This window comes from Schistocerca americana, chromosome 4 (genome assembly GCF_021461395.2).
Source record: "Schistocerca americana isolate TAMUIC-IGC-003095 chromosome 4, iqSchAmer2.1, whole genome shotgun sequence".
Taxonomy (NCBI): Eukaryota; Metazoa; Arthropoda; class Insecta; order Orthoptera; family Acrididae; genus Schistocerca; species Schistocerca americana.
Window position 1 is genome coordinate 745,936,300 of NC_060122.1, and position 25,897 is coordinate 745,962,196.

Sequence of the window (25,897 nt, forward strand, 5' to 3'; positions counted from 1 at the left end):
CTGTCAAAAAGATATTGTACAATATTGCTTCATATGATGGAATTAGAGAGTGAGCAAAAATAAGAAGTATCTTCAAAGAAACACACAAATGCGGGAACTGGGCAGTTTTCTTCTAATTAATTGTGTTCCTCTGTGAGTGTTACGGGACATTTGAAAAGTGTTTCATAAAGGTCACTGCATCGTGCAGAAATTTGTTGTGCAAGCTTTTGTAGATCCTTTACTTTTGTCCTCGTTTTTGGATCACTACTAGTGTTGCATGCCTTCTCGTGACGTATACTCGAGGGGAAAGTGTAGGATGTATGAGAAATCGCGTACCTGGCTAGAAAATCAATGTACTCAAAAACAACAACCTCTCATACCATCTTCAGGCCTAATGGCCATAAACTAGAAATAAGAAGTGATGAACAGATAGAAGTGATGGAGTCTAGCAGTACAGTTCGTTGAGGCATTGTATCAGTCACATTCCACTTTGTATGTATGCCGTTTTTTCTATCTTTGGCTTATCTAATTTGGGTGATGCTCCATAAACAGATTATGAGCACACATTTTCTTTGAGAATAGTCACAGCTAGATGATGAGAATGGCATGTGACAGTGTAACATCAGTACGTACGTGGAAGATTCCAGCGACACAGAGTACACATTCAGTTCCGTGAATAGAAATTGGAGATATAATTGACTTGGATAAAAGCTGGGCTATGATGACGAAGCAGGTAAGAAAATGGCAGCTATGAGGATGTAGTGTGATTCTTCTCTTTTTGCAGAATTACCGGCGTCAGTACCCATAGAAAGAGGTGGGAATGATTATGGAATTAGCAGTCATTCACGAAATGTTATGTCAGTTGATAACTCTGCTGGTATTTAAAAGAAGTGGCAGCATATAGCGCAAAAGACTGAAGACGATGGCAAGGGCGTTGTTCTGGGTGCATGGTACTTCACATATTGTCTTGTGGCAACATACGCTTCCCTGGGTGGACTCGCATTCGGGAGGATGGCGGTTCAAACCCGCGTCCGGGCATTCTGATTTAGGTTTGCCGTGATTTCCCTAAGTTTGCTTGAGGAAAATGCCGGGATGGTCCCTTTGAAAGGGCACAGCCGATTTCCTTCCCCATCCTTCCCTCATCCGATGGAACTGATGACCTCGATGTTTGGCCCCCTCCCCCAAATCAACCAGCCATCAGCTTCCCTGTGCAGCCTGCATCCACATATCCCAAAGTTGACATAATGTCGTCATAATTACAACAGCAGGGCCTCTAACACATAGGAGAAATTTGCACCTTCATAGTTAATCGAGGCTCCTGCTCCTTCATCTCCACTAGTCAAACTATTAACAGCATTGTGGGAGAAGAACCCTTATCTTCAAAAGATGTAGCTGAAGAACACGGCAAATCAGTAACGCCAGGGCCCAGTTCCATTTCTCAGCATGACGCTCTCAAGGACATTTTGCCAAGTCCAGAGAAAAAAATTATCGTCTCGGAAGAGGAAAACAGAGACATCAGCTAGACTCACTTCAGATGAAAACCTGGAAAACCTCCGCAGCAAGAGAAAGTTTTGTCAACAAGGCACAAGGAAAGCAATGATCAAATCCAGCACGAAAAATAAACAGAAATGTGCGTCTGTTAGTAATGATGAAAGAAGTGTACCAAACTTCAATTCGCTAGCAGACAACGATAATAATTGTGGATTTTGTTTATTGAATTATTATAGTGCAGAATCAGTAGCCAAGGGTGACTGGATTCGCAGCCAGAAATGCAGTGTTTGGTACCACGAAGTATGCGTTGGTGTCCGAGGGAAACAGTACTTTTTACGTGGAAGATGCCAGTGATCAAAATTGTACCAGGAAGTGATCACAATTGTAGCTAGTGTGGTATATTTTTGATCGATTTCTCTCAATTCTGTAATCTTTTTTTGTGTCTATACTAACATTTGTAATTGCGTGATATTTGTGTTAGATATTCATTAAACATCCAAGAACAAATGCCATACTTAAAAAAATTTCTTTTCACAATATATTTCCAGTTACAATAACATTTGTCGGAAATGATCGAAATTGCACCACCTAACCCTATGTATAAAAAGAAGCATTTCTGCAGAAACTAACAGTTCATCTCAGTACCTCGTCTCCTACCCTCCAAACTTTACAGACGCTCTCATGCGAAACTTGCAGAATTAGTACACCTGAGAGAAAGGATATTGCGGAGATATGGCTTAGCCACAGCCTGGGGGATGTTTCCAGAATGAGATTTTATATCTACATCTGCATCTACATTTTTACTCCGCAAGCCACCCACAGATGTGTGGCGGAGGTCACTTTACGTGCCACTGTCATTACCTCCCTTTCCTGTTCCAGTCGCGTATGGTTCGCGGGAAGAACGACTGCCGGAAAGCCTCCGTGCGCGCTCGAATCTCTCTAATTTTACATTCGTGAACTCCTCGGGAGGTATAAGTAGGGGGAAGCAATATATTCGATACCTCATCCAGAAACGCACCCTCTCGAAACCTGGCGAGCAAGCTACACCGCGATGCAGAGCGCCTCTCTTGCAGAATCTGCCACTTGAGTTTGCTAAACAGCTCCGTAACGCTTACCAAATAACCCTGTGACGAAACGCGCCGCTCTTCTTTGGATCTTCTCTACCTCCTCTGTCAACCCAACCTGGTACGGATCCCACACTGATGAGCAATACTCAAGTAAAGATCTAACGAGTGTTTTGTAAGCTACCTCCTTTGTTGATGGACTACATTTTCTAAGGACTCTCCCAATGAATCTCAACCTGGCACCCGCCTTACCAACAATTAATTTTATATGATCATTCCACTTCAAATCGTTCCGTACGCAGACTCCCAGATATTTTACAGAAGTAACTGCTACCAGTATTTCTTCCGCTGTCATATAATCATACAATAAAGGATCCTTCTTTCCATGTATTCGCAATACATTACATTTGTCTATGTTAAGGGTCAGTTGCCACTCGCTGCACCAAATGCCTATCCGCTCCAGGTCTTCCTGCATTTCGCTGCAATTTTCTATTGCTGCAACTTCTCTGTATACTACAGAATCACCGCGAAAAGCCACAGTCTGCAGCGGAGTGTGCACTGATATGGCCGGCCGGGGTGGCAAAGCGGTTCTAGGCGCTACAGCCAGGAACCGCGCGACCGCTACGGTCGCAGGTTCGAATCCTCCCTCGGGCTTGGATGTGTGATGTGATTAGGTTATTTAGGTTTAAGTAGTTCTAAGTTCTAGGGGACTGACGACCTCAGCAGTTACGTAGCATAGTGCTCAGAGCCATTTGAACCATTTTGCACTGATATGAAACTTCCTGCCAGATTAAAACTATGTGCCGGACCGACAGTCGAACTCCGGCCCTTTGCCTTTCGCGGGCATGTGCTCTATCATCTGAGCTACCCAAGCACGACTCACACCCCGTCCTCACAGCTTTAATTCCGCCAGTACCTCGTCTCCTACCTTCCAAACGTTCCAGAAGCTCTCCTGCGAACCTCGCAGGAGTAGCACTCCTGAAATAAAGTATATTGCAGAGACATGAGTTAGGCGCTTGCCCGCGAAAGGCAAAGGTCCCGAGTTCGAGTCTCGGTCTGGCACATACGAGGGCAGTTCAATAAGTAATGCAACACATTTTTTTCTGAAACAGGGGTTGTTTTATTCAGCATTGAAAGACACCAGGTTATTCCCCAATCTTTTAGCTACACAACAATATTTTTCTACGTAATCTCCATTCAATGCTACGGCCTTACGCCACCTTGAAATGAGGGCCTGTATGCCTGCACGGTACCATTCCACTGGTCGATGTCGGAGCCAACGTCATACTGCATCAATAACTTCTTCATCATCCGCGTAGTGCCTCCCACGGATTGCGTCCTTCATTGGGCCAAACATATGGAAATCCGACGGTGCGAGATCGGGGCTGTAGGGTGCATGAGGAAGAACAGTCCACTGAAGTTTTGTGAGCTCCTCTCGGGTGCGAAGACTTGTGTGAGGTCTTGCGTTGTCATGAAGAAGGAGAAGTTCGTTCAGATTTTTGCGCCTACGAACACGCTGAAGTCGTTTGTTCAATTTCTGAAGAGTAGCACAATACACTTCAGAGTTGATCGTTTGACCATGGGGAAGGACATCGAACAGAATAACCCCTTCAGCGTCCCAGAAGACTGTAACCATGACTTTACCGGCTGAGGGTATGGCTTTAAACTTTTCCTTGGTAGGGGAGTGGGTGTGGCGCCACTCCATTGATTGCCGTTTTGTTTCAGGTTCGAAGTTATGAACCCATGTTTCATCGCCTGTAACAATCTTTGACAAGAAATTGTCACCCTCAGCCACATGACGAGCAAGCAATTCCGCACAGATGGTTCTCCTTTGTTATTTATGGTGTTCGGTTAGACAACGAGGGACCCAGTGGGAACAAACCTTTGAACATCCCAACTGGTGAACAATTGTGACAGCACTACCAACAGAGATGTCAAGTTGAGCACTGAGTTGTTTGATGGTGATCCGTCGATCATCTCGAACGAGTGTGTTCGCACGCTCCGCCATTGCAGGAGTCACAGTTGTGCAGGGCCGGCCCGCACGCGGGAGATCAGACAGTCTTGCTTGACCTTGCGGCGATGATGACACACGCTTTTCCCAACGACTCACCGTGCTTTTGTCCACTGCCAGATCACCGTAGAGATTCTGCAAGCGCCTATGAATATCTGAGATGCCCTGGTTTCCCGCCAAAAGAAACTCGATCACTGCCCGTTGATTGCAACGCACATCCGTTACAGACCCCATTTTAACAGCTCCGTACAGCGCTGCCACCTGTCGGAAGTCAATGAAACTATACGAGACGAAGCGGGAATGTTTGAAAATATTCCACAAGAAATTTTCGGTTTTTTCGACCAAAATTGGCCGAGAAAAAAAATGTGTTGCATTACTTATTGAACTGCCCTCGTAGTTTTGTTCCGCCAGGAAGTTTCATATCAGCGCACACTCCTCTACAGAGCGAAAATCTCATTCTGGAGTTCATCTCAGTTTGGACTTCTATGGGAAGTACTAGCTTCTGTTGGTGATGCTGCTGTGGTAATCGCAATTCGATTGTGAGTTGTACGTGACAGTGTTTCTAAGCTGTAACTACCTGTACCCGCATCGAGCCGACCGTAACGCAAGGCGCCTCTGTTGCTGTTCCCGGGACGCAGTGCCGCTGTTCAACGTGACGGCGGTGGCGGGCGAGTCTGCGCGGCTGCCCTGCGACATCTCGACGCCGGAGCTGGGCGACGCCGTGCTGCTGGTGCTCTGGTACCGCGAGGACCTGGGCACGCCCGTCTACAGGTAGGCGGCCGCGGCTCACCTCAGTACAACAACACGTTACCACGCTCACAGAACATTTGCAGAAGTTACGAGCGTCTACAGTTACATCTACACTCGCCCACTTACCTTCATCCGACATCGGATATAGTCTGTCGGTAAAGTGAAGAGCGAGCGCGCGAGTCCCCACTCTGCCTACCCTGCTAGGTCACAGAGCGCTTATACAGGCTGTTTCACAACGTAGTACAGTCCCTGACACGGCGCGCGCTTTAAATCTGTGACGACGCCATGTACAGATACGCCCAGGCTGCGTTTATTTTTAGACAAATGTGTTAAGAGTATAAGGAAAACAAAAGACGATAGCTTCTTCGAAGAAAAACATTATAGAGTGAATAACATTAACATAAGAACGGAAGTCAGGATTCTACTACAAACATAGAACCGAATACCTATTCATATGAATGTATGTTCCCCTATTCGTAAGACGAACCAGATATAGTGCAATCACTCTGTAGAATTTAAGGCTTGTTCTTACTTTGTGTTTCTACTACAAGGTAGAAGTTTTCTTTGAAGGGCTGCATTAAAACTTAACACTTCTAGCAACACGACGAGTGTTTAAAAAGTAACCAGAAATATACAATTACGTGTGTTTTATTAGTTCGATTCGCACTGCCTTTTTGTCACTGTCGTCGTAAACATGTCTGAAAAGTATTTCCAGGTAAATCCCATTTCACGCAATGTCTTGTGTAAAACATCTTTCTGCAAGGAAAATGTACTTTTTGTTTCACGCCAGTGAGTAACTTCCGTCATGTGGTTTATGTAAAAGTCCTCCATCGTTTCTCGAATGACCGATTTTAGAAACTGTCTATAACGATGGGTTTCCTCCCTAAATTATTAGTAATCCTTCGCGGCGATTCCAGTAAACCATGCACCTTGTTTTCGCGCTCCTTTCTTATGCGTCCTATTGTGGCGAGGCTGACGTTTGCATAAACTGCAGCCCATTGATTGGGACTGGTAATATTAGCCTACAGTTCTTTTTGTGTAGCCTCCTTAACAGAAGCTGTAATAACGTTAGAGACGATCGAACGCTCGTTCTGCGCAAATATCTCCTCTTCTTCGTATTCTGCGCATTTTCTTGCAATGCAGGGCGATTATCCATCACTTCCGGATACTGAAGTATATCAGTGAGTACACGAAGTCAAGTGACTGAGATTGGCAACTAACAAGGGAACCTCCCCATCGCACCCCCCTCAGATTTAGTTATAAGTTGGCACAGTGGATAGGCCTTGAAAAACTGAACACAGATCAATCGAGAAAACAGGAAGAAGTTGTGTGGAACTATGAAAAAAATAAGCAAAATATACAAACTGAGTAGTCCATGCTCACGATATGTAACATTAAGGATAGTACTACCTCAGTAGCGCCGTGGTCCTGTGATTAGCGTGAGCAGCTGTGGAACCAGAGGTCCTTGGTTCGAATTTTCCCCAGAGTGAAAATTTTAATTTTTTATTTTCAGACAATTATCAAAGTTCAGGCACACACACACACAATCAACTTCGTTCTCCAAAATTCGAGAACATGTTCAGATTTGCATGGACATATGCAGGATTTGATGGTCTACATACGGAAAAATTTGAAAACGTTAAAAAGATATGTTTTGACAGAGCACAGGGAAAACTGTGTGACTGTTGCAGTCATTTGTTGCAGTTTATGTGACAAACTCTTATGTTCTCATCACTTTTTTGGGAGTGATTATCACATCCACAAGAAAACCTAAATCGGGCAAGGTAGAAGAATCTTTTTACCTATTCGCCAAGGGTACAAGTTAGGTGGGTCGACAACATATTCCTGTCATGTGACGCACATGCCGTCACCAGTGTAGAATAGAATATAACAGACGTGTTTTCCTGTGGAGGAATCGGTTGACTTATGACGTTGCGATCAAATGTTTTCGGTTCCCATTGGAGAGGCACATCCTTTCGTCTACTAATCGCACGGTTTTGCGGTGCGGTCGCAAAACACAGACACTAAACTTATTACAGTGAACAAAGACGTCAATGAACGAACGGACAGATCATAACTGCGAAAATAAAGAAATTAAATTTTTCACTCGAGCGAGAACTTGAACCGAGGATCTCTCGTTCCACTGCTGCTCACGTTAACCATGGGACCACGGCGCTCCTGATCTCACACTGTCCTTGATGTTGCATATGTTGCACATAGACTACTCAGCTTGTATATTTTGTTAATTTTTTTCATAGTTCTGCACAACTTCTTCCTGTTTTCTCGATTGATCTGTGTAAATCTGAGGGGGGTGCGATGGGGAGGTTCCCTTGTAAGATCCCACGAACAGAAACGACGTATAACACTGCACGCCGAACTAGTGGCGGGGTTCTTCCGAGAAAGGCCACTTCCCCCAGCAAAAGCGTTGCTCGCTGTTGAGTTTACAGACAGACTATACCAGTAACTTACCAACTTTTCCCTCCTTCACTGCCCATTCACTGATTGTGTGTGAAAAGTGACTGCCGTGAAAGGTCAGTATGGGCTCTTGTTTATGTGACGCTTTTAGACGTGGTCATTTCGCGAGACACACTGATAATCCAAAGCATTATGACCACTGCCCGCCGGCCGGGGTGGCCGAGTGGTTCTAGGCACTACAGTCTGGAACCGCGCGACCGCTACGGTATTAGGTTCGAATCCTGCCTCGGGCATGGATATGTGTAATGTCCTTAGGTTAGTTTGGTTTCAGTAGTTCTAAGTTCAAGGGGACTGATGACCTCAGAAGTTAACTCCCATAGTGCTCAGAGCTATTTGAACCATTTTTGGACCACTGCCCACCGTGAAATATGATGCCGCTAGTGGCGTGGCGGCACGCGTCACAGTAAAAGAATCATGTAAGCGGAGTGGTTACCATGTCGAAAAGATGGACGGCAAATGGAGAAAAACATTGAGATAAGCGACTTTGACAAAAGGCAGATTATTATTATGCAGGGGCGCTGAGCGAGTATATCCCTGCGTAGGTTCGAGTCCTCCCTCGGGCATGGGTGTGTGTGTGTTTGTCCTTAGGATAATTTAGGTTAAGTAGCGTATAAGCTTAGGGACTGATGACCTTAGCAGTTAAGTCCCATTAGATTTCACACACATTTTAACATTTTTGAACGAGTATCTCCAAAACGGATAGAGATAGGACAGTGAAACTAACACTAGGCGCTAAATGGTTGGACGTCCACGACTCTTCACAGAAAGTGGGGTCCCGAGGCTTGCCTGCTCTGCAAAGTAGGTTCAATGGTATATAAGAAACTATCAGCCTCGATTGCGGCAATGAAATCAACCTTTACCTAGGTGTCAGCCCAAATAATTGAGCCTTCTTTAGAAGATATACCTGTGTAGCGCGTAGTGAAATTGATCTCTGTCGGTCGATAAAGTATAAGGGCGATGAAAGGGTATTGCACGTCCGTTCACGCAATTACCATATTTTTTACACGTAAAACGTAATTTGACCTATGCTGGTCATTTGCCATTACATGGCGATGGAGTGGCGTTGTTCGTTCACTCACGAGTTACTTTTAGTAATAAGAAAAAAAAATTAATCTTGATAATATTCTTCATTTAGTGCGTGTCATCAATAAGACATATATCTACATCAACTGATAAAAACACCTACTCGACCATCTGTGTACAGGTTAACCGAGATTATTGCATTATGGCGTTTACATACTACAGTTTCGCTGTTTTATGTCCTATGTCATCTTTCATTAATAACGATGGGTGCGTTATGCAACATTCGTTGTGAAAGGGCCGATATATTCTAACAGTGTAAGTCGGGGTAGTGTGTTCGAACTTGCATAAATCCATGGATGGTTTGTTACATTTTAGTCATAACCTGGTGCTTTATGTTTAAGAGATTCAACCTTTCTATAAGTAATTTGTTTTAAGATATAACTGCCTTGGTCATTTATCTTTGACATTCATGGTCTCAGAGATGCGCAATGTTCCCCACAATGTTTTTTTTTTCAGCGCATTATCTAGTCCTACTTAGTTTCACGTGAGCTCCCGAGGCCCATCGCACGTCGTCCATGGAGACGAGACGCACGCCAGAACTTTCGTTAAGTCTTGGTGTTGTCTTAGTACTTACTTACTGCTTTTTTAAAATGTGACTACGCCTATTCAGGCTGTTCTAGTTTTATTTCTAGACCAAGCCCCCTTAGACAAATTATAGATTCCTGTATATCTTCTGAAGAAGGCTCAATTATTTGCGCTGAAACCTAGGTAAAGGTTGGTTTCATTACCGCAATCGAGGCTGATAGTTTCATATATATTAGATTATCACGATTGGTGACTCGGCTGTAATCTTGAAAATACAAAAATGGTGATCTGTGGTATCTTTGCCAAAAGATCAGAAAGCTGGACCACGCGAAAGAGTTTCGGAGCACACCGTTCATCGTACATTGTTGAACAAAAGTCGCAGTAGACCACCTGTAAATGTTCACATGTTGATCTAACGACATCGTGAATTACGACTGCAGTGGGCACGGAACCATCGAGATTCGTCCATCGGTCAGCGGAAAAGTGTCGGTTCTTCGGCTGAATCACATTCTTGCTACACAACGACGGTTGTCTCCATAAACGCCGTCGTCGAAGTGAACGGCAGCTCGAAACGTGCAGCGCGCCATGGACGCAGGTTGGTCGGAGCAGTATTGTACTACGGCATACATTCTCCTGCACTTGTATGTGACCAGTGGTAGCAATCAAGACACATTGACACCTGCGTACAACCTGCATTCGTTCATGCCAGATATCTCCTCCGACAGCGATGTCATCTTTTAGTAGTATAATCGCCGTGTCTAGCAGCCAGAATCGTACTACAGTGGTTTGAGGAGCATTATACTGAACTCACGCTGATATCTCGCCAACGAATTTCGCCTGATGTGATTCCAACGAAGCCCATTCGGGTCGCTGTCGGCCCGTTATTTGCCCTAATTACGTAACCAGTGCATAGGCATCTAATGCCAGTTACCTCCACAAACCTGACAACAAACTATCGCGTACCTTATACGCAGAATCGGTAATGTATTTCGTCCCGAAGGCGGACAAACACGCTCTTAAGCAGGTGATCATAATGTTTTGGCTGATCCGTGTACATGGGAGGCAGTGATATATTGCCGGCTCTCCCTTCAACGAACGCTCCCTAAGTGTACACACTGCACCTGCCCCTGTTGCACAACGCCTGAATCTCAGTCTAGCATCTGCTTTCCCTACACTTTGGTTTATGTGGTCATTCTACCTTCGGTAGTCCGAATGTTTCCTGTGAACTGTGTACTGCAATAGCACCGGCTTCTTCGTTTATTTATGCGCAGTACGTTACGTATATCTCCGTTCGAACTGCCAGGCCTTGAGCCAATCGTCGAAGTTCAGTTGGTCTTCTTGTACTATTTTGCTACAGTCTTCGTTCGCTACAATCTGCTTCTGGACTAATCTCACAATCTGCGAACAGCCTCAAAGGTCTTCCAATGCGTTCCACAATGCAATATGTAAACAGTCACGGCCCTGTAACAAACACTTGTAAACCCTGTAACATTCTGTTGAGTTATTCTTGAAATTACCTCTTCATCTCTTTGTATTTTGTTCCGTTAAGATTGAAACTCTTTCTTCTGTTTGACAGGAAATTTGGAATTCAACCACAGACCTGGTACGATACTTTATAAGCTACATATTCCATTGTGGGAAGCATCGGAAACTCTGTGTGTCATGGACTACTTATTGATCACGTTTCCAGTAGCCGATACTGTTAGTGACTGTAATCCACATTTCCTTTCAGACAGAACACAGTTTTTCATTCTTAAAGGTGAGAGGCACCCACATGCCTTGCTCATACTGTGGCATCAAGCAGTCAGGCCTGCAAGATGAGTGGTCTGCCAAGCGAGTGGATTCATTCTTATTTATCGAGTAACATGAACTCTAGTACTCACAATTAAGTTACAAATTATTCTCCTGTATGAATATTACTCAACGGAAACGCACATCTGACTATTAGTAATTTACACTACTCTGACTGTTCACTACGCACTGGCAATACCACATTTTCTTTTTTTTATTTAACGGCTTTTATCAACACGTGGCCATCGCACTGAATATGAATGGCGCACACATTATAAATTATGGATATCATGACAACATACAATTCGAAGGAAAAGGCCACCAATTTTTTTCTTTTCACTATCTTGTTTATTCCGATAAATTCTATAACCTAAACACAAAAATTCTATAACCGACAACAATAACACATGAGAAATTCCGCCCAGTTGGCATGGCTTTACATTGGTGATTCTCTATCTTATGGTCTCATAATTATTTAACGCTACAGTGCACTTTCTGGATAGGATGGTGGATCCTTTTTTTTATATCTCACACTTCGACTCTCACAACCATCATCACGAAACTTTCCTCCAGACCGAGTGGTACAAAAGGAACATGCATAACCCACTACATCTGAAACTACCTTGCTAATCTCCCATGCAAACCACACATACTTAAATTACATGACATACACCACACTGCAACATGGAATACGACATAAGGAATAGTCACAACATTATAATCACATCACTTTCAGCTTTCCCACTTCAATTAGTATTCATCCCAGTCTCACACGACACTGCCCCACTTCGTAACTTTTCTTTCCTACTACGAACTCTGGACGATATATGTACTTCTTCCTGTGCAATGCAAGCCAAGTGGCGTTGCTGGATAGACAGAAGACTCACCTTGCTTCTCTCTCAGAGTATTATAGTTTGAATCAAGCGTCACACGGAAACATAACACGCAAAGTAATATTAAGAACATATTAATCGCACACGTGAGTCCTCAACTGATACCATGGACGAGTACTTCTCTTTATCCTTTGTCTCATACACAGATTTAAACTCACACAGTACTCACCACGTGGAAGTACTCGACTCTAATTTCAAGTCCTGCACAAGCCATTTCTTAAATATTTCAACTTATAGTACACACGCTAGTAATTCAGCTTAACTTAAGCACTCGGAAGTATTTCAACTTATAGCTACACGTGGTTTCATTGTGACCGTTGGTCACTTCCGAAGATTACTACGATCCCCTTAATATTACCTGCCTAACATTTAATTCTCCCCACAAAAGTTCCTGAAATATAGAAATTATTATTCTAAACTACTCTTAAGTATCTCACATGCATACCATGTCTCCACTCTTTTGTCCTTACGGAGCACGCCTAAGACAGGTCTAACCAACACTAGATCCAGCGGCAGAGTGCTGAAACATGGCCATTCTTTAGGTCCTCTCGCACCTCTGCCGAAGTGGGGGAGCACCTTGCTACCGTATTGGTCAGCCACATTTCAGGCGCTCAAAGCTCAGGTGAATTTCATCTCTTTGGTCCCACCAAAGGTGACCAAAGGGTCGTCTCAAAGGTGATCATACATTCACATTCACCATACATTCATTCATTTCACAGATCTCACCAAACTGGATGTAGGGATTTATTTTGTCGGAGTGCATATGTGATCAATTAAATAAATACATTGTCATTCTTTCCTGCACTGGTATCCGGCTTCGCTGTATTAATTGAAATTGAGTTATTTTTACAAAAAAATGTGTTGTTCTGACAAGAATAATGAAGTATGTTGTACCTATTTTCAATGTCGGGCGGTACTGTACTCTTTCAAAGAACGAAGTATCGAAAGACGTAGAGATACTTTGAAGAGTACCACAAGAGATTTTTGTAGAGTTTGCAGGTGTTCGGTACATGTGTGAAAGACTTCTTGGAAGATAACAAGGAAAACTGTACCTTTGTCTTAGGTTCCAACGATCAACAACTGGCCTAACTCTGCAATAAGAAAAAGTGTCACAAAAGGTCATCTAACTATCTAGACATTCCTTATTATGTTCGAAATGAATTCCTCACAACTAGACTAGTAAGGTAGACAGGAACCTGACATATCACTTTACATATTAAAGTATCGGTTAAGCTTAACAAAAATGATCAGTTTTATCTATATGTCTTAACTTATAACAGCTACTGTTGGTATCAAAATAGACAAAATATTATCATCTAGTGACCCACACATTCAAATTTATAGTATAAGATTATCATTGACAACCTACAATAAATCAGTCTTGATTATGGGACACAATATATTGAAATTACATTTTCAGTAATGAGGCGTTGCAAGAAAGCGAAACTATTCGGAAATAAGTCTTCAGTTACACTAATGTTAACGAGAACATTAAACTAGCAGAATACTCCTAGGTGCCTGTACTGGAGCATTACATGCATTCAGCATCGCATAAGGTAAATATTATATACAAGGAACAAAATAATCATGCGTTAGAATAGGATACTAAGTATAAGCAGTTAATAGAAAATTAACCTAGTTTTTACGAAACATGTACGCACTTTTAAGTATATCCGTAAATCACATACATAAGCCATGGAGATAAGGAAAGGTGCATCAAAAGTAATGCAGACCACTCTGTTCCTGAAGAGAGACCAATTCCTTTGGCTGTACAAAGTCCCAAAATTAATTATTCAGAGAAGATTAATGTCTTAAGTGCACAAAATACGACATTAATATGTATGGAACGAACTGCAGAATGGCCCTACATCTTGTATAGGTCACACTGACAAGGTAATAATATACACATTGCATAAATAATATTTGATTAATGAGATATATTTACCGGTATCTGCTGACCCTTGGGGACTGAAACCTCCTTCAGTAAGTAAATATGCCAAGACAGCATCAGGAGATAATGTGTGTCCGTCTACAATAACCCATTTTATACGGAAAATATCCAAATGTTCCTATGGTCAACAAAATTTCAACTCTAAGTGAGGCATCATATAACATTGGTTTGAGATTTTTTTGTGATAGCGCAAATCCGCAGAATGCATAATTGCCAATTACAACGAGATTCCCTCTTTTTCTTTCTACAATAACTGTTCTAAGGAAGTCATCAGATCATCATTAGTAAAAGTAGGTAGTTCTGACGACAGGCCACGAAATTCTCACCTGGACGTTAATGTGGGTAGATCTGACAAGAATGTCTGCAGAGTGATATTCAAGAACCATACCAGTCTGGCAGACTACTAGAAGCTGCAGCCTACAATATCACCTAAGGCTAAGCGATATGTACGCGCAAATGAAACTTTATCACGATTTATGTAATTAGAATTCATAGATAATATGATCTGGTCTATGGCCAAATGTTACTAAACTTAGTAAAGAAGGGCTGAATTGAAGTGTGACTAGAGGCTGACAAAGTTGCAACTTCTGCTAACCGAACTGCGATTTCCCTCCGGTTTTCATCAATGGTGTAGGGATTGTTCTCCATTAGTGGGATAACTGTCGTCTACAGTATAAAATCATTAGTAAGATTTTTATCTAAATTTTCTCAACAGAGAAAAACGTTTTGATCAGTCATAATTCTAAGTATAAAGGACTTCCTATATACAACCTGATGCTGATCATTAATAAAAATCTATCTCAGCCCTTAACTGTCTATCATAATATCTCAAAACTACTAATTAGTGGTGCAATACACTGAAGAGCCAAAGAATTTGGTACACCTGCCTGATATCGTACAGGACCCCCGCTAGCTCGCAGAAGTGCTCAACACGACGTGGTATGGACTCGACAAACGTCTAAAGTAGTGCTGGAGGGAAATGACACCATGAGACCTACAGAGCTGTCCACAAATCCGTAAGAGTCCGATAGGGTGGAGATCTCTTTTGAACAGCACGTTACAAAACATCCCAGATATGCTCAATAATTTCCATTTCTGGGGAGTTTGGACGTCAGCGGAAGTGTTTAAACACAGAAAAGTGTTCCTGGAGCCACTCTGTAGCAATTCTGGACATGTGGGGTGCCGCATTGTTCTGCTGGAATTGCCCAAATCCGTTGGAATACACAATGTACATGAATGGATGCAGGTGATCAGACAAGTTGCTTACTTACGTGTCACCTGCCACAGTCGTATTTAGACGTATCAAGGGTCCCATATCACTCCAACTGCACACGCCTCACACCATTGCAGACCCTCCAACAGCTTCAACAGTCCCATGCTGACATGAAGGGTGCATGGTTTCATGAGGTTGTCTCAACACACGTACACGTCCATGCGCTCGAAGCAGTTTGAAATGAGACTCGTCCGACCAGGCAACATGCTTCCAGTCATCAACAGTTCATTGACAATATTGACGGGCCTGGGCGAGGCGTAATGCTTAGCGCCGTGCAGTCATAAAGGGTAGACGAGTTGGCCTTCTGCTCCGAAAGCCCATATCGACGATGTTTCGTTGAATGGTCCGCACATTGACACTTATTGATGGCCCAGCATTGAAATCTGCAGCAATCTACGGGACGGTTGAATTTTCGTCACCTTGAAAGATTGTCTTCAGTCGTCGTTGGTTCCATTCTTGCAGGACCTTCCTCCGGCCACGGCGATGTCGAAGATTTGATGCTTCACCGGATATCTGATATTCACGGTGCACTCGTGGAATGATCGCACTGAAAAATCTCCACTTCAACGGTACCTCTGAGATGCTGTGTCCCATCGCTCGTGCGTCGACTTTAACACCACGTTGAAACTGACTTAAATCTTGATAACATGCCATCGTAGCAGCAGTAACCGATATAAAAACTGCGCCAGACACCTGTTGTTTTATATAGACGTTGACGACCGCAGCGCCGTATTCTGCCTGTTTACATATCTCCGTATTTGAATATGCGTGCCTTTACCAATTTCTTAGGCGCTTCAGTGTATTTTACTACTTCACTGCACCTGATACCAGTGCTTAATTAAATATTCGTGTGTGGCTAAGGAGTTGCGCAGAAGAAAAATTTGACTCGATTTAAAATTAATTTCTACCTGTCACACGTTTAATGTTATTGGGAAAATGATTGAAACTTATTATGTCTGCATACTGTACTCTTTCCTAAGTCCAATTTGAAAACAGTTCTAATTTGAAGCAATTCAGACGTTATATGTAAACCAAGCCATTTCTTCAGGACAAATACTTCTGATCTGTAGGCGAATATTTCATGAATCAATGGTACCGTTATCTTATAAAATAAAAATGTGTTCATGTTGTTGTTAACTGTTTGTTTCACATACAATATGATTAGTGACAAAGCTTAATATGTTCATTTTTACTAAACTTGAGCCACAGTGTATTTAGAATTTTGTTACTAGCAAGGAAGAACAGTCTAAATAAACAAATTATGTATACATAGATAAGTGACCCGTCTCACGCCATTTCGACACAAACATCGTATTTTTCAATAAGAATTAGTTATTAAATTACAAGCAACGGTAATGAGGAATGACACACTGTCCTCGACGGAAGATGTATAGTGTTGGAAAACATTTCGATTATCATTTAATTTTAGAACGATAAATCGGTATTTTACCGATTTATGACATACCAGGACACCCTCACAGATATTCGCACTGGGCTTCTCCGTGGCAGATAAAACGAGCAGAAGTTCATTTCAACAAAACAAGGTTTATCAACCAATTAGCGACGAATATAAGCTATGGAAGACAGTAGGAAGTCAAGGAAAAATCAGATGGTATGCATTAAATAAAAAAAATAAAAACAGATGTTGATGGTGTTGAGACAGCAACCAGCCACAAATCTATTTTCAGTTCCTTTATTCAAAGGAACTGAAAATAAGTTTGTGGCTGGTTGCTGTCTCAACACCCTTTGAATAAAGGAACTCAAAATAAATTTGTGGCTGATTGGTGTCTCAACACCATCAAGATTTGTCTTCAAATAACAGCCACAGTCTCCCACCATGTCACCATATGACAAAATTGCAACAACAAAAAAAGTCTGGAAGAATGGGTTACTAGTAAAGTGTAAAAAAAGGCAGTCTTTGTCTAACAATTTTCACTGTCTGTCTTCTAAAGTCAGAAAAATTTATGTTGAAGGCACAACTCACATTCGAAACTCCATGTGACACTTTGTTTCCGCCGGTGATAGCATTATATTTTATATAAATCCCACGTAATTTTCAGAAAGCATATCTCACTTGTGAGAGGGAAACAGTTTACTTACTATAGTGAAGCGTAATATCATAGCAGTACCGACAAGTGGTAAGATGAGGCCCACTGCTTGGTCGACAGTGGCCGAGAACTGTAAATACAGTGATGTGGCCGAAGCAGTTCGCGGGATGCCAGTCAACGTGAGAGTTATACAGTCTTATGGGAGCAGCAGGCCGAGAAATCCACACAGTATACCAGCCAACGGCGAAAGGGACTGGTACGCCTACCAGTGAACGCCCGAAGCTCTTTGTGACATAACTGCGAAGCACCCAGAAATGGAGGAAGAAATGAAATGGAACTCCACGGGCTGAAAGAGAAAATGATGCCATTTCAGCGACTGGACTGTCGGATCAAATTTACAAAGAATTTGGCAATTTAAGCCCACTTATTAGTGTAAAGTTACATACTCTGTGGCCCGGATGCAAGCATTGATTCGATTTAGTAGTGTGTCATACAGCCGTTGTATCCTTTTCTGGGGCATATTACATATGGTGATATCCTCGATGGTAGGGAGTAAACATCCAGCCAAGTATCACACATGCTCGATTAGGGACAGAACTGGGAATCTTGCTACCCACAAGAGCACCTAAACCTCATGCACACGTTTCATATAGAGGCACGTTGCATTCGAGCACGAGCATTGTTCTTGTTTAAAAATAGTATAATGATGCTGTCGCAAGAGAGCTGACTCAAGAGGTCAAAGGGCGTCCGTCACGTACAACTGTGGCGTCAGAGCTCCGTAATCACTACCAGTCATGACAAGAACTCTTACCTGATGGCTGCGCACGTCATCACACTTGGATTAACACCACTGTGGCTCTCAGAAACAACGGATGAATGGGACGATTCCCCAGGTCGCCGTTATATTCTCCGACGACGGTCATCTCGGTAGTGCCAAGCTGCAATTAATCGCCATCCATCAGCAGTATACGCTTACTGGTCGCAGCACCACTCCAATCACAGCCGTTTGTGTTGTGGAATTAAGTGCAAACTACGCATCGGACGGTAATTCCTTGTTCCGGCTGGGTCTAATTTCCGACCAGTGGTGCTAGATGACAAAGTGTGTTGCCATGACGTATAACACGGAGCCGCTGTCACACCCGAATGCCCCACAAAACTGGACGCTGCACAATTCTACCACCTGGCAAAGTGGAAATCCACAACGAGACTCTTTCAAACTGTGGCAGGTGCTGATAATGCTTTCTCGCACGATGTCGTGGCAACTAAGTGTCTGTTAGTGTGATCACTCAACAGTTGATGTCGTTAACGCCCCTTATACACGTACCAGGCTTGGTAACAATACTGAACTCGAACAAACTGTTGCACTCTGGAGGCTGTTTACTTGTCAGAATTTCTACTCTAATTGTTTATTCCTAATTTTCAATATTTCGTTGACAGAGAACAACAATTTTATTTAAAATCCTTAAAGCTTTTGTTAATGATTCTGTCAACAGTTGCAGTTATTTGAGATTTATTTTGACTTGTAAAAAAGGCATGTGTGGATTGTGGCATTTACCTTGCTAAATTAACCTGTAAGGGTTCGAAATCAGGCGCCTAATAAATAACTGCAACTGTTGACAGAACAATTAATGAAGGCCTTACGGACTCGCATTATTTACTTACTCGCTGAAGCGTTTTACGTCTAAGTTACATTGACATCCGACCATAGCTTCAGAGTGCCTCACTTTTTGTCAGGCAATGTATGTTTCTATGTGTGACGGAGGGTGCGTCTGGTTCCACTAGAATGTCACTCCTTTCCCGTTCAACTCTCAAATTGCGTGTGTGGAGAACGTCAATGGAACACGACGGAAGTTCTAATGTCCATGATCATCTTAACGTTGTCATTCAGCGCTGTGTATTTCGTATGTCGTAATGTGTTGCTCAAATCGTTTTGGGATATGCGCTCTTATAATAGGGCTAGGGAACCTCTGTGCCACTCTTGCAGTATTTGAGACTGCAGTTGCTTGATTGCTTCCATAATCCTCTCGCCCCTACTAAATCCACTCTTGACGGATAGTGTTGCTTTTCGTTGGAATTTTTCCGGCTTTTCTAGTAATCAATATAGGTAAAAGATCCCAAACGGATGAGCAGTAATCGATAATCGGTCGCACAAGTGTTTTGTAAGTAGATGTTCACGACCTAATGTTGCTGGCAGGTGGTTACTGTTCCTAGGGGCTACCACTAGGATGTGTTGGATAATCTGGTCTTCCTCTGTGTACGCATCATTTGGCTAATTTTATAACCATCTGCATTTGGCGGGTAGTGCAGTTTTGCCAGTAAATGTTGGGTCTCCCTTTTTTCTTATATCGATGACTTTAATGACAAAGTATCCTTTTTTATGTTTAGAGGTACCGCTTCACCTGTAGATGTGGCTATGGGCCATGAAACCGGTCGTGTCCCACTAAAGATTATAATACAGCTGCACGCAGTGTTAATTTTGCGAGATATTTCATGAGTACCATTCTGATGTCAAGATCGGTCATGCCTAACATCCACAAGAAATCAGATTTTCAAATACCTCAAACTGGGAATAAGGAATAAAACGGGAAACTTACTCATTGTTTTCCAGGATACTTCTGTGAAACAAAAATCACAGTTTTCTTCATTACCTAAAAGCTATTGTTGGTTAAAGATAATATTAAATTGTTTAGAAGTATTTCAACTTGTTTAAGTTAAATAAACGAGAAAAATTCTCGTGAGCTGCTAATAGTTTTATCCTTGACCCATGATCTAACTTTTTTTAATTTTTCAGTTTTTCCAAGAGCTTTGCAGGCAATGTCGATGAAAGGACATTGGCAAATATAAATAACAGCTTCAACGGCATTTTCAGGCTTTCTAATGTACACCAGTTTCGTCTATCGTATTGGGGTACTGACAAGTTGAAAAATATTGCACCTTGTCGTAGCAACGTGAATGTCTGCAAATTTCCGCAAACCTTGAGAGAGCTTACACGACCGGAAAATAAGAATCGGCTTTTCCATATGTTTCGCCTCCTTCATTCTGATCTTTTCAGCAGTATTACGATTTAAAAAATAGTTTGAATTTTTTGTTGTACTGTAGCGGGAAGAGATTGCTGTGGCGTTGCGGAACCCCCTCATCGTTTAGTTGTCAGGTAATAACTCAAACCTTTCTCGGATTAATGGATCGACAGAAATGGGTATGTTTCTTGGCCGTTGCCAGCTATGATTTTATCTCGTGTGAACGGTTGGAATGCGATCCATACAAATAAAAAGTAAACACGTGATACGAAATGATCTCTCAGATTACGAATAGCGCTGCTTCACTTGAGCTAAATGACTTTGTTGTTCTCAACAGAATTGAAAAGTGCACTGAAACAGTAGTTGGGATTTATGAAAATCGGCTGCTGGTGTTTGGAGTGTGCAATAAACGCTACGCAAGGATGGAAGAGACGTTTTTCTAGTTGCCAGGGTGGCGTTCAGCTTTGCAGCACGGGCGTTGTGGGTTCGACAGACTGGTGAACATTACGGGAGTACGTCGGAGGTGACTGCAGCAAGACAGACCGTGTGTGTGAAAACTCTCCGCTGCTCCAAGCTACGTAGTCACAGTGGCGCCCCATCGTCCTGTGTAGCGACGTGGCGTCGCCCCAGGGTATCCCTGTTGCACGGGCGTCGTCAGGCGTAGATCTCACGACCAAAGGGTAAGCGGAGCTGCGCTGCTGTGCGTTCTGTATGCCGCAGTGTTTTGGCTCGACGCTGCTGAGATGCTGGAGGCTGACAAGAGCACCACGTGGGGACTTTTTAAAAATATTTTATGTTTATGGTAGGTGAAGTTCAGAACTCAAATCCGAATCCTACAAAGACAGTAAATGCAGATCTAAAAAATTCTAGTCAAAATCGACTCAGAAATTTTGCAATTTAATGGGTGCCTTGAGTATCCTGAAGCAAAAACGATTCTTTTGACAGGTAGTATGGCTCTGTGATAAAAGGCTTGTCTGCCAAGTGGGTGGTCTGAGTTCGATAAGTGGTTTAAACAAATATTTAAACAAAGATGCATATTCTGTAAGCATTTGCAAGAAGCTTAAAATGGTTAAAGATGGAAAAAAATCGATAGTGCTCAAGACTGGTAACGCTGTTTCGAATATCGTTTTGCCGGCCAGAGTGGCCGAGCGGTTGTAGGTGCTTCAGTCTGGAACCGCGTGAATACTACAGTCGCAGGTTCGAATCCTGCCTAAGGCATGGATGTGTGTGATGTCCTTAGGTTAGTTAGGTTTAAGTAGTTCTAAGTTCTAGGGGACTGATGACCACAGCAGTTAAGTACCATAGTGCTGAGAGCCCTTTGATTTTTTTGAATATCGTTTTGGTTATTATTTTGTTCGTTTTTCTACATTCTGTAATGTCGACCTCTGCTACTGAATGTATCAGGATGACTAAATGTAGTGGGAAGACACCAAATAAATTTGGTGGGTGCCAGGAGTTGCCGTATTAAAACTCGGCGAGAACTTTCCAGGTGATTTATTGTTTTTTGCTACAATGCCCCGTTCACCTCAGTCCGCGTCACAGGATCCCGCAATGCTGAGGCCACCATCCCAGCGACCTAGTGCAATGCGCTGTGTCGAGCCAGCCCTGTACGCCAGCTGCAGAGTTCTGATTACGTCAGGATGGCTCAGCGGTCACCATCCTCGTTGTTTCCCCACTGCTCTGCTGGGAGCCGTAGGCGTGCCCCGCTGCTGCTTCTTGCTCACTGGCATAGCTGAGAATGCGGCGGGAATGACCGCCCGTGATCTGGCGTCCCAATCTGCAGCCCTCGCCTTGGAAGTCTCCAGCGTGTGTCGGGAGCTGAGATGACTGCCCACAGTAGCTATCCAAGAGTGGCCCACTGCTGGCTGGCTGTGGACCCCGCGTCAGCCTCAGAGGGTCAATCCAATGACCCGCCGTGGACTGGGATGCTGTCACTCCATCTGTTGCTGCTTAAAGCCCGGTAGTGTAATACGCCACGCCGTTCAGAAGAGCTGATACACTTGACTGAATCTCAATGAAAAAGTACACAATTTATTCTGTGCTGTGCACCTCTGTTTTGCTAACACGCTGCTTCACGTCATGTATGCACCACATCCCAGCTGCACCAGCAGGTACCTTCTGCCTGTAGTTTGCACCATGCAAACTGCTGCATTTACGTATTTCAGCGGTTCGATGGCCCTGTGGCCTCCATTCTACTATGCAACTACTGGTCAGCTTAACTAACTGCAATCCAGCCCACACCTGGTTGTAACTTGTGCATTCCGAAATATTGCACCAAATCTAACTTTCCCATCTTGAACTGTGGTGCTGCTACAGTTCATTTCAATTTAAATATAAAATAAATTATCGTCATTTTTCGAAAAATCCACGTATTCTTAAACCTAGTTAAATATTTACAACCAAAAAATCCGTTTTCATTCCAAATATAACTTCTTAATCAGTGGTGTTTTATAAAACGTTTATAAATAAAGTTTGTTCAAATTAGAAAATGCATTAAAGTATATTTTCATCTTCATATATTCTACTGTCCATGGAGATGCATCTTTCCTTAAAATTTTACGTGGGCCACAGACGTTGTCGGAAAATATTCTACCACAGCGCCATACCACCTGTCAAACATTCGATCTTACTTCAGAGTTTTAAAGACGCTCAGATAACAGTCAAAGTCGATTTTTTCGTGAATTTCGGGGAGTTGCATCTAACTGCTTTGTTGGATTTACGTTTGAGTTATGATCTTCATGTCACAAATATAAGAAATTAGAAAATCCGAGTGTCGTGTAGTCTCCTTTTGCGTCATCAGATCGCTGTCCAGGTCCCCACAGCGGCGACTGGTGTTGGTCGATGAAGCTAGCAGCACTGGGTGATGTAGTGGAGGGGTAGCCCAATGTCTCAAATCAGGAACTCTACTGCAGGAAACGGACAGATGAAGGTAATGGGTGTCCAGGTATGGTGGAGAGATCTGGCAGCATGGTGGCCGCTGGTTACGGTCATGGGTTCGAGCCTCTGCTTAGTAGCTAGATCGGTGCATATAAATAATGCCCCAGAGACTGTGTGTCTGGTCGCGAATCAGTGCAGTGCTGATTGGCGCAATGCTGCACTGACAACTCGTTTCGTTACCCTTACTTCAGGATGATGTAACGCATGGTGCATTCAGCATGTCGGTTGTGTCCTTAACTGCGAGTCTTCAGGCTTGCCTAGGAACACCGTGCTCCCGATCTCTTTAGCATCACCATGTTCCGCTGAACAACTCTGAAGTTAATCATTTGCCTTTGCTCAACAAGTACCTGTGAGTATTAGTGTGGTTTACATTCTAATAGCTATATCACTCTAACATACAAAATTACACAAATGTTATATGGAACGTTATTTTCAGATTACTTTATACTACAACTTTCTAAAATATTTATTGCTGTTTATATAAATATTTATTTATGTTGAACGTATGTCAATGTGACGTCTAGTGCACACATATTAGTCTGATTCTCTGCTGCTTTACGCCATACGACTCCCAAAAGGATGGTACATTTATCTTTGACATTCACCCATGTGTCTTGATCTTAGGTCCCGAAAATGAGTGACAAATTATTGGCTCCTTGCAGTGATCATTCTCTCAATCCCTTTCACAACATAAGGAACATAAATTGCACTACATATTTTTGACAGAATTCCGAGTCAACTAAATACAGGAAATAAGTACATACAGGTTTTTACGTCATCCCTCCTCATCCACACCCCGTTCCTAGGTGTAATAGGGAATTTTATTCCCCCAGGATTTTTCACAGATAATAAGTCATGTACTTAAGTTGCAGTTGCTCCAGGTATTCCAGAGTTATACTTGAATGTCACCCCCTTTTTGCTGTCACACCTGTCGGATGCGGCTGGTACTTACCCCACAGTGCTTCTTTCCACATAATAATTAGCCTGTAAATCACCGGTTTTGTAAACTGTTGAACTCCCATGTACAAAACAGCTTCAGACGTCTGCTTAACTTGCAGATCAGTTAACATGTTGTGCAGACGACGTTATGCGTGACGCAAGAAAAATTTTAAGAAAGATTGGAAATTATGTTTAAAGTTGCTTAGAAGTCGTTAAGTGCCCTCATTGTCAAATACCTGATGTATCAAGGTTGTATATTTGCGCGAAGTGCGTTACGCTTCTTTTTTACCTCCACTCCCACCCTGCTGGGTGGTAGGTGGTAGTACCCTCAGTGCTTTCCCGGACAGAAACCAGTATGAGTAGCATGTTTTGTATAAATTTGTTCAGCACATTAGGAGGACTTACTGAACATACATTTTTATAATACAAGGAGCAGTCAAATAGAAACGAGACCGATCGATATAAGTAAATTACCTCTTTAATATTTCAAAGCTAGCCATAACTCCTAATACATATATCCACTGTGAGTGAAGACGTTTCAATCGTTTGAATTTTAATAACAAATGATTGGGTCAGAAGGAAAGGTACATGTTTCGACGAATAATAGTATTTGTCGCACGGAACAAAAAACTTTATATGGACATACGCCTATTCCGAATGGTTTCTGAGATCAAACACCTCTAATTATCACATTCATACATTTTTCTTGATTAACCCAAAAACAGCACCCTCTAGCGAAAATGAGTCACAGTACAATATGAAACTAGTTTGAATACCCTACAAAAAACAACCTATTAATTTTTTTTTTCTCTAGGACTTATAGTTCGCGTGAAGAGAGCGGGAGAATATCGAAAACCTCGCGCTAGTCACGTGCACTGTTACTTAGTTTTTGTAGACCAACTTGAGGTACTTTCCCGACTTAATGGACCGCAAGTGTCCCATACCAAACTGTTCGTCACTATTTCCTCTACCCCACTTTGGTACTTTGTAATCAGTGACAAAAAATGAATAATACAGGAAACAAAATAACGATGTACATTAAGTATAGTCTATCTCGGAAATCTTTCGGTATAGCGCTTATGTCCATATGAAGTTTCATGTCAAAAATCACTGATACTATCACCCGTCAAACCACGTAACTTTCATCCTGAGTCACCCTGTTACAAGAGGCACTGAAATAAATACGAGGCAAATCGATAAATGTAAGCATACTATTGAGTACATCAGAAGTAACAACGGTAGCTTTTAATACATATAGACCTTATCCGCTGTAAGACATGACGGTCAGTGCCTAGGTGGAAAATGTTTTTCGTTGCCTACTGGAACATGACTGTACGCAGCCGTGCATTTCGTCCGAAGCAAATCGACGGCCACGATTGTCTATCTTCACGGCACCAAAGACATGGAATCGCATGGGAACAGACGGGGATTGTATAGAGGATGTGGGCGGGCCCACATGTTCCCAAGGATGTATCGACTATGCTGCAGAACTTTCGCTTGAAAGCCCTTACACGTTATCCATATTGTCCCGATGCCTCTGTATGCGATTTCGACATTTTTAGATCACCGAAGGCAGACATTCGTCGCCGTCGATTTGATTCGGATGAATTGGTGCACGTCTGCATACAGTCACGGTTCGGTAGGCACCTGCAGTGTTTTCTCCATGAAGG

The 25,897-nt window shown here is 42.7% G+C and overlaps 1 protein-coding gene across 1 annotated transcript in view; it reads left to right on the top strand.

Annotated features, from left to right (window-relative positions):
* The window catches only part of LOC124613770 (hemicentin-2-like), a 653,652-nt gene that overhangs the window by 242,198 nt on the left and 385,557 nt on the right, over positions 1 to 25,897 (top strand). The window contains exon 2 of the mRNA XM_047142487.1: positions 5,184 to 5,316. Coding sequence (XP_046998443.1) covers positions 5,184 to 5,316 — 133 coding nt within the window. The remainder of the gene's footprint in view (positions 1 to 5,183; positions 5,317 to 25,897) is intronic.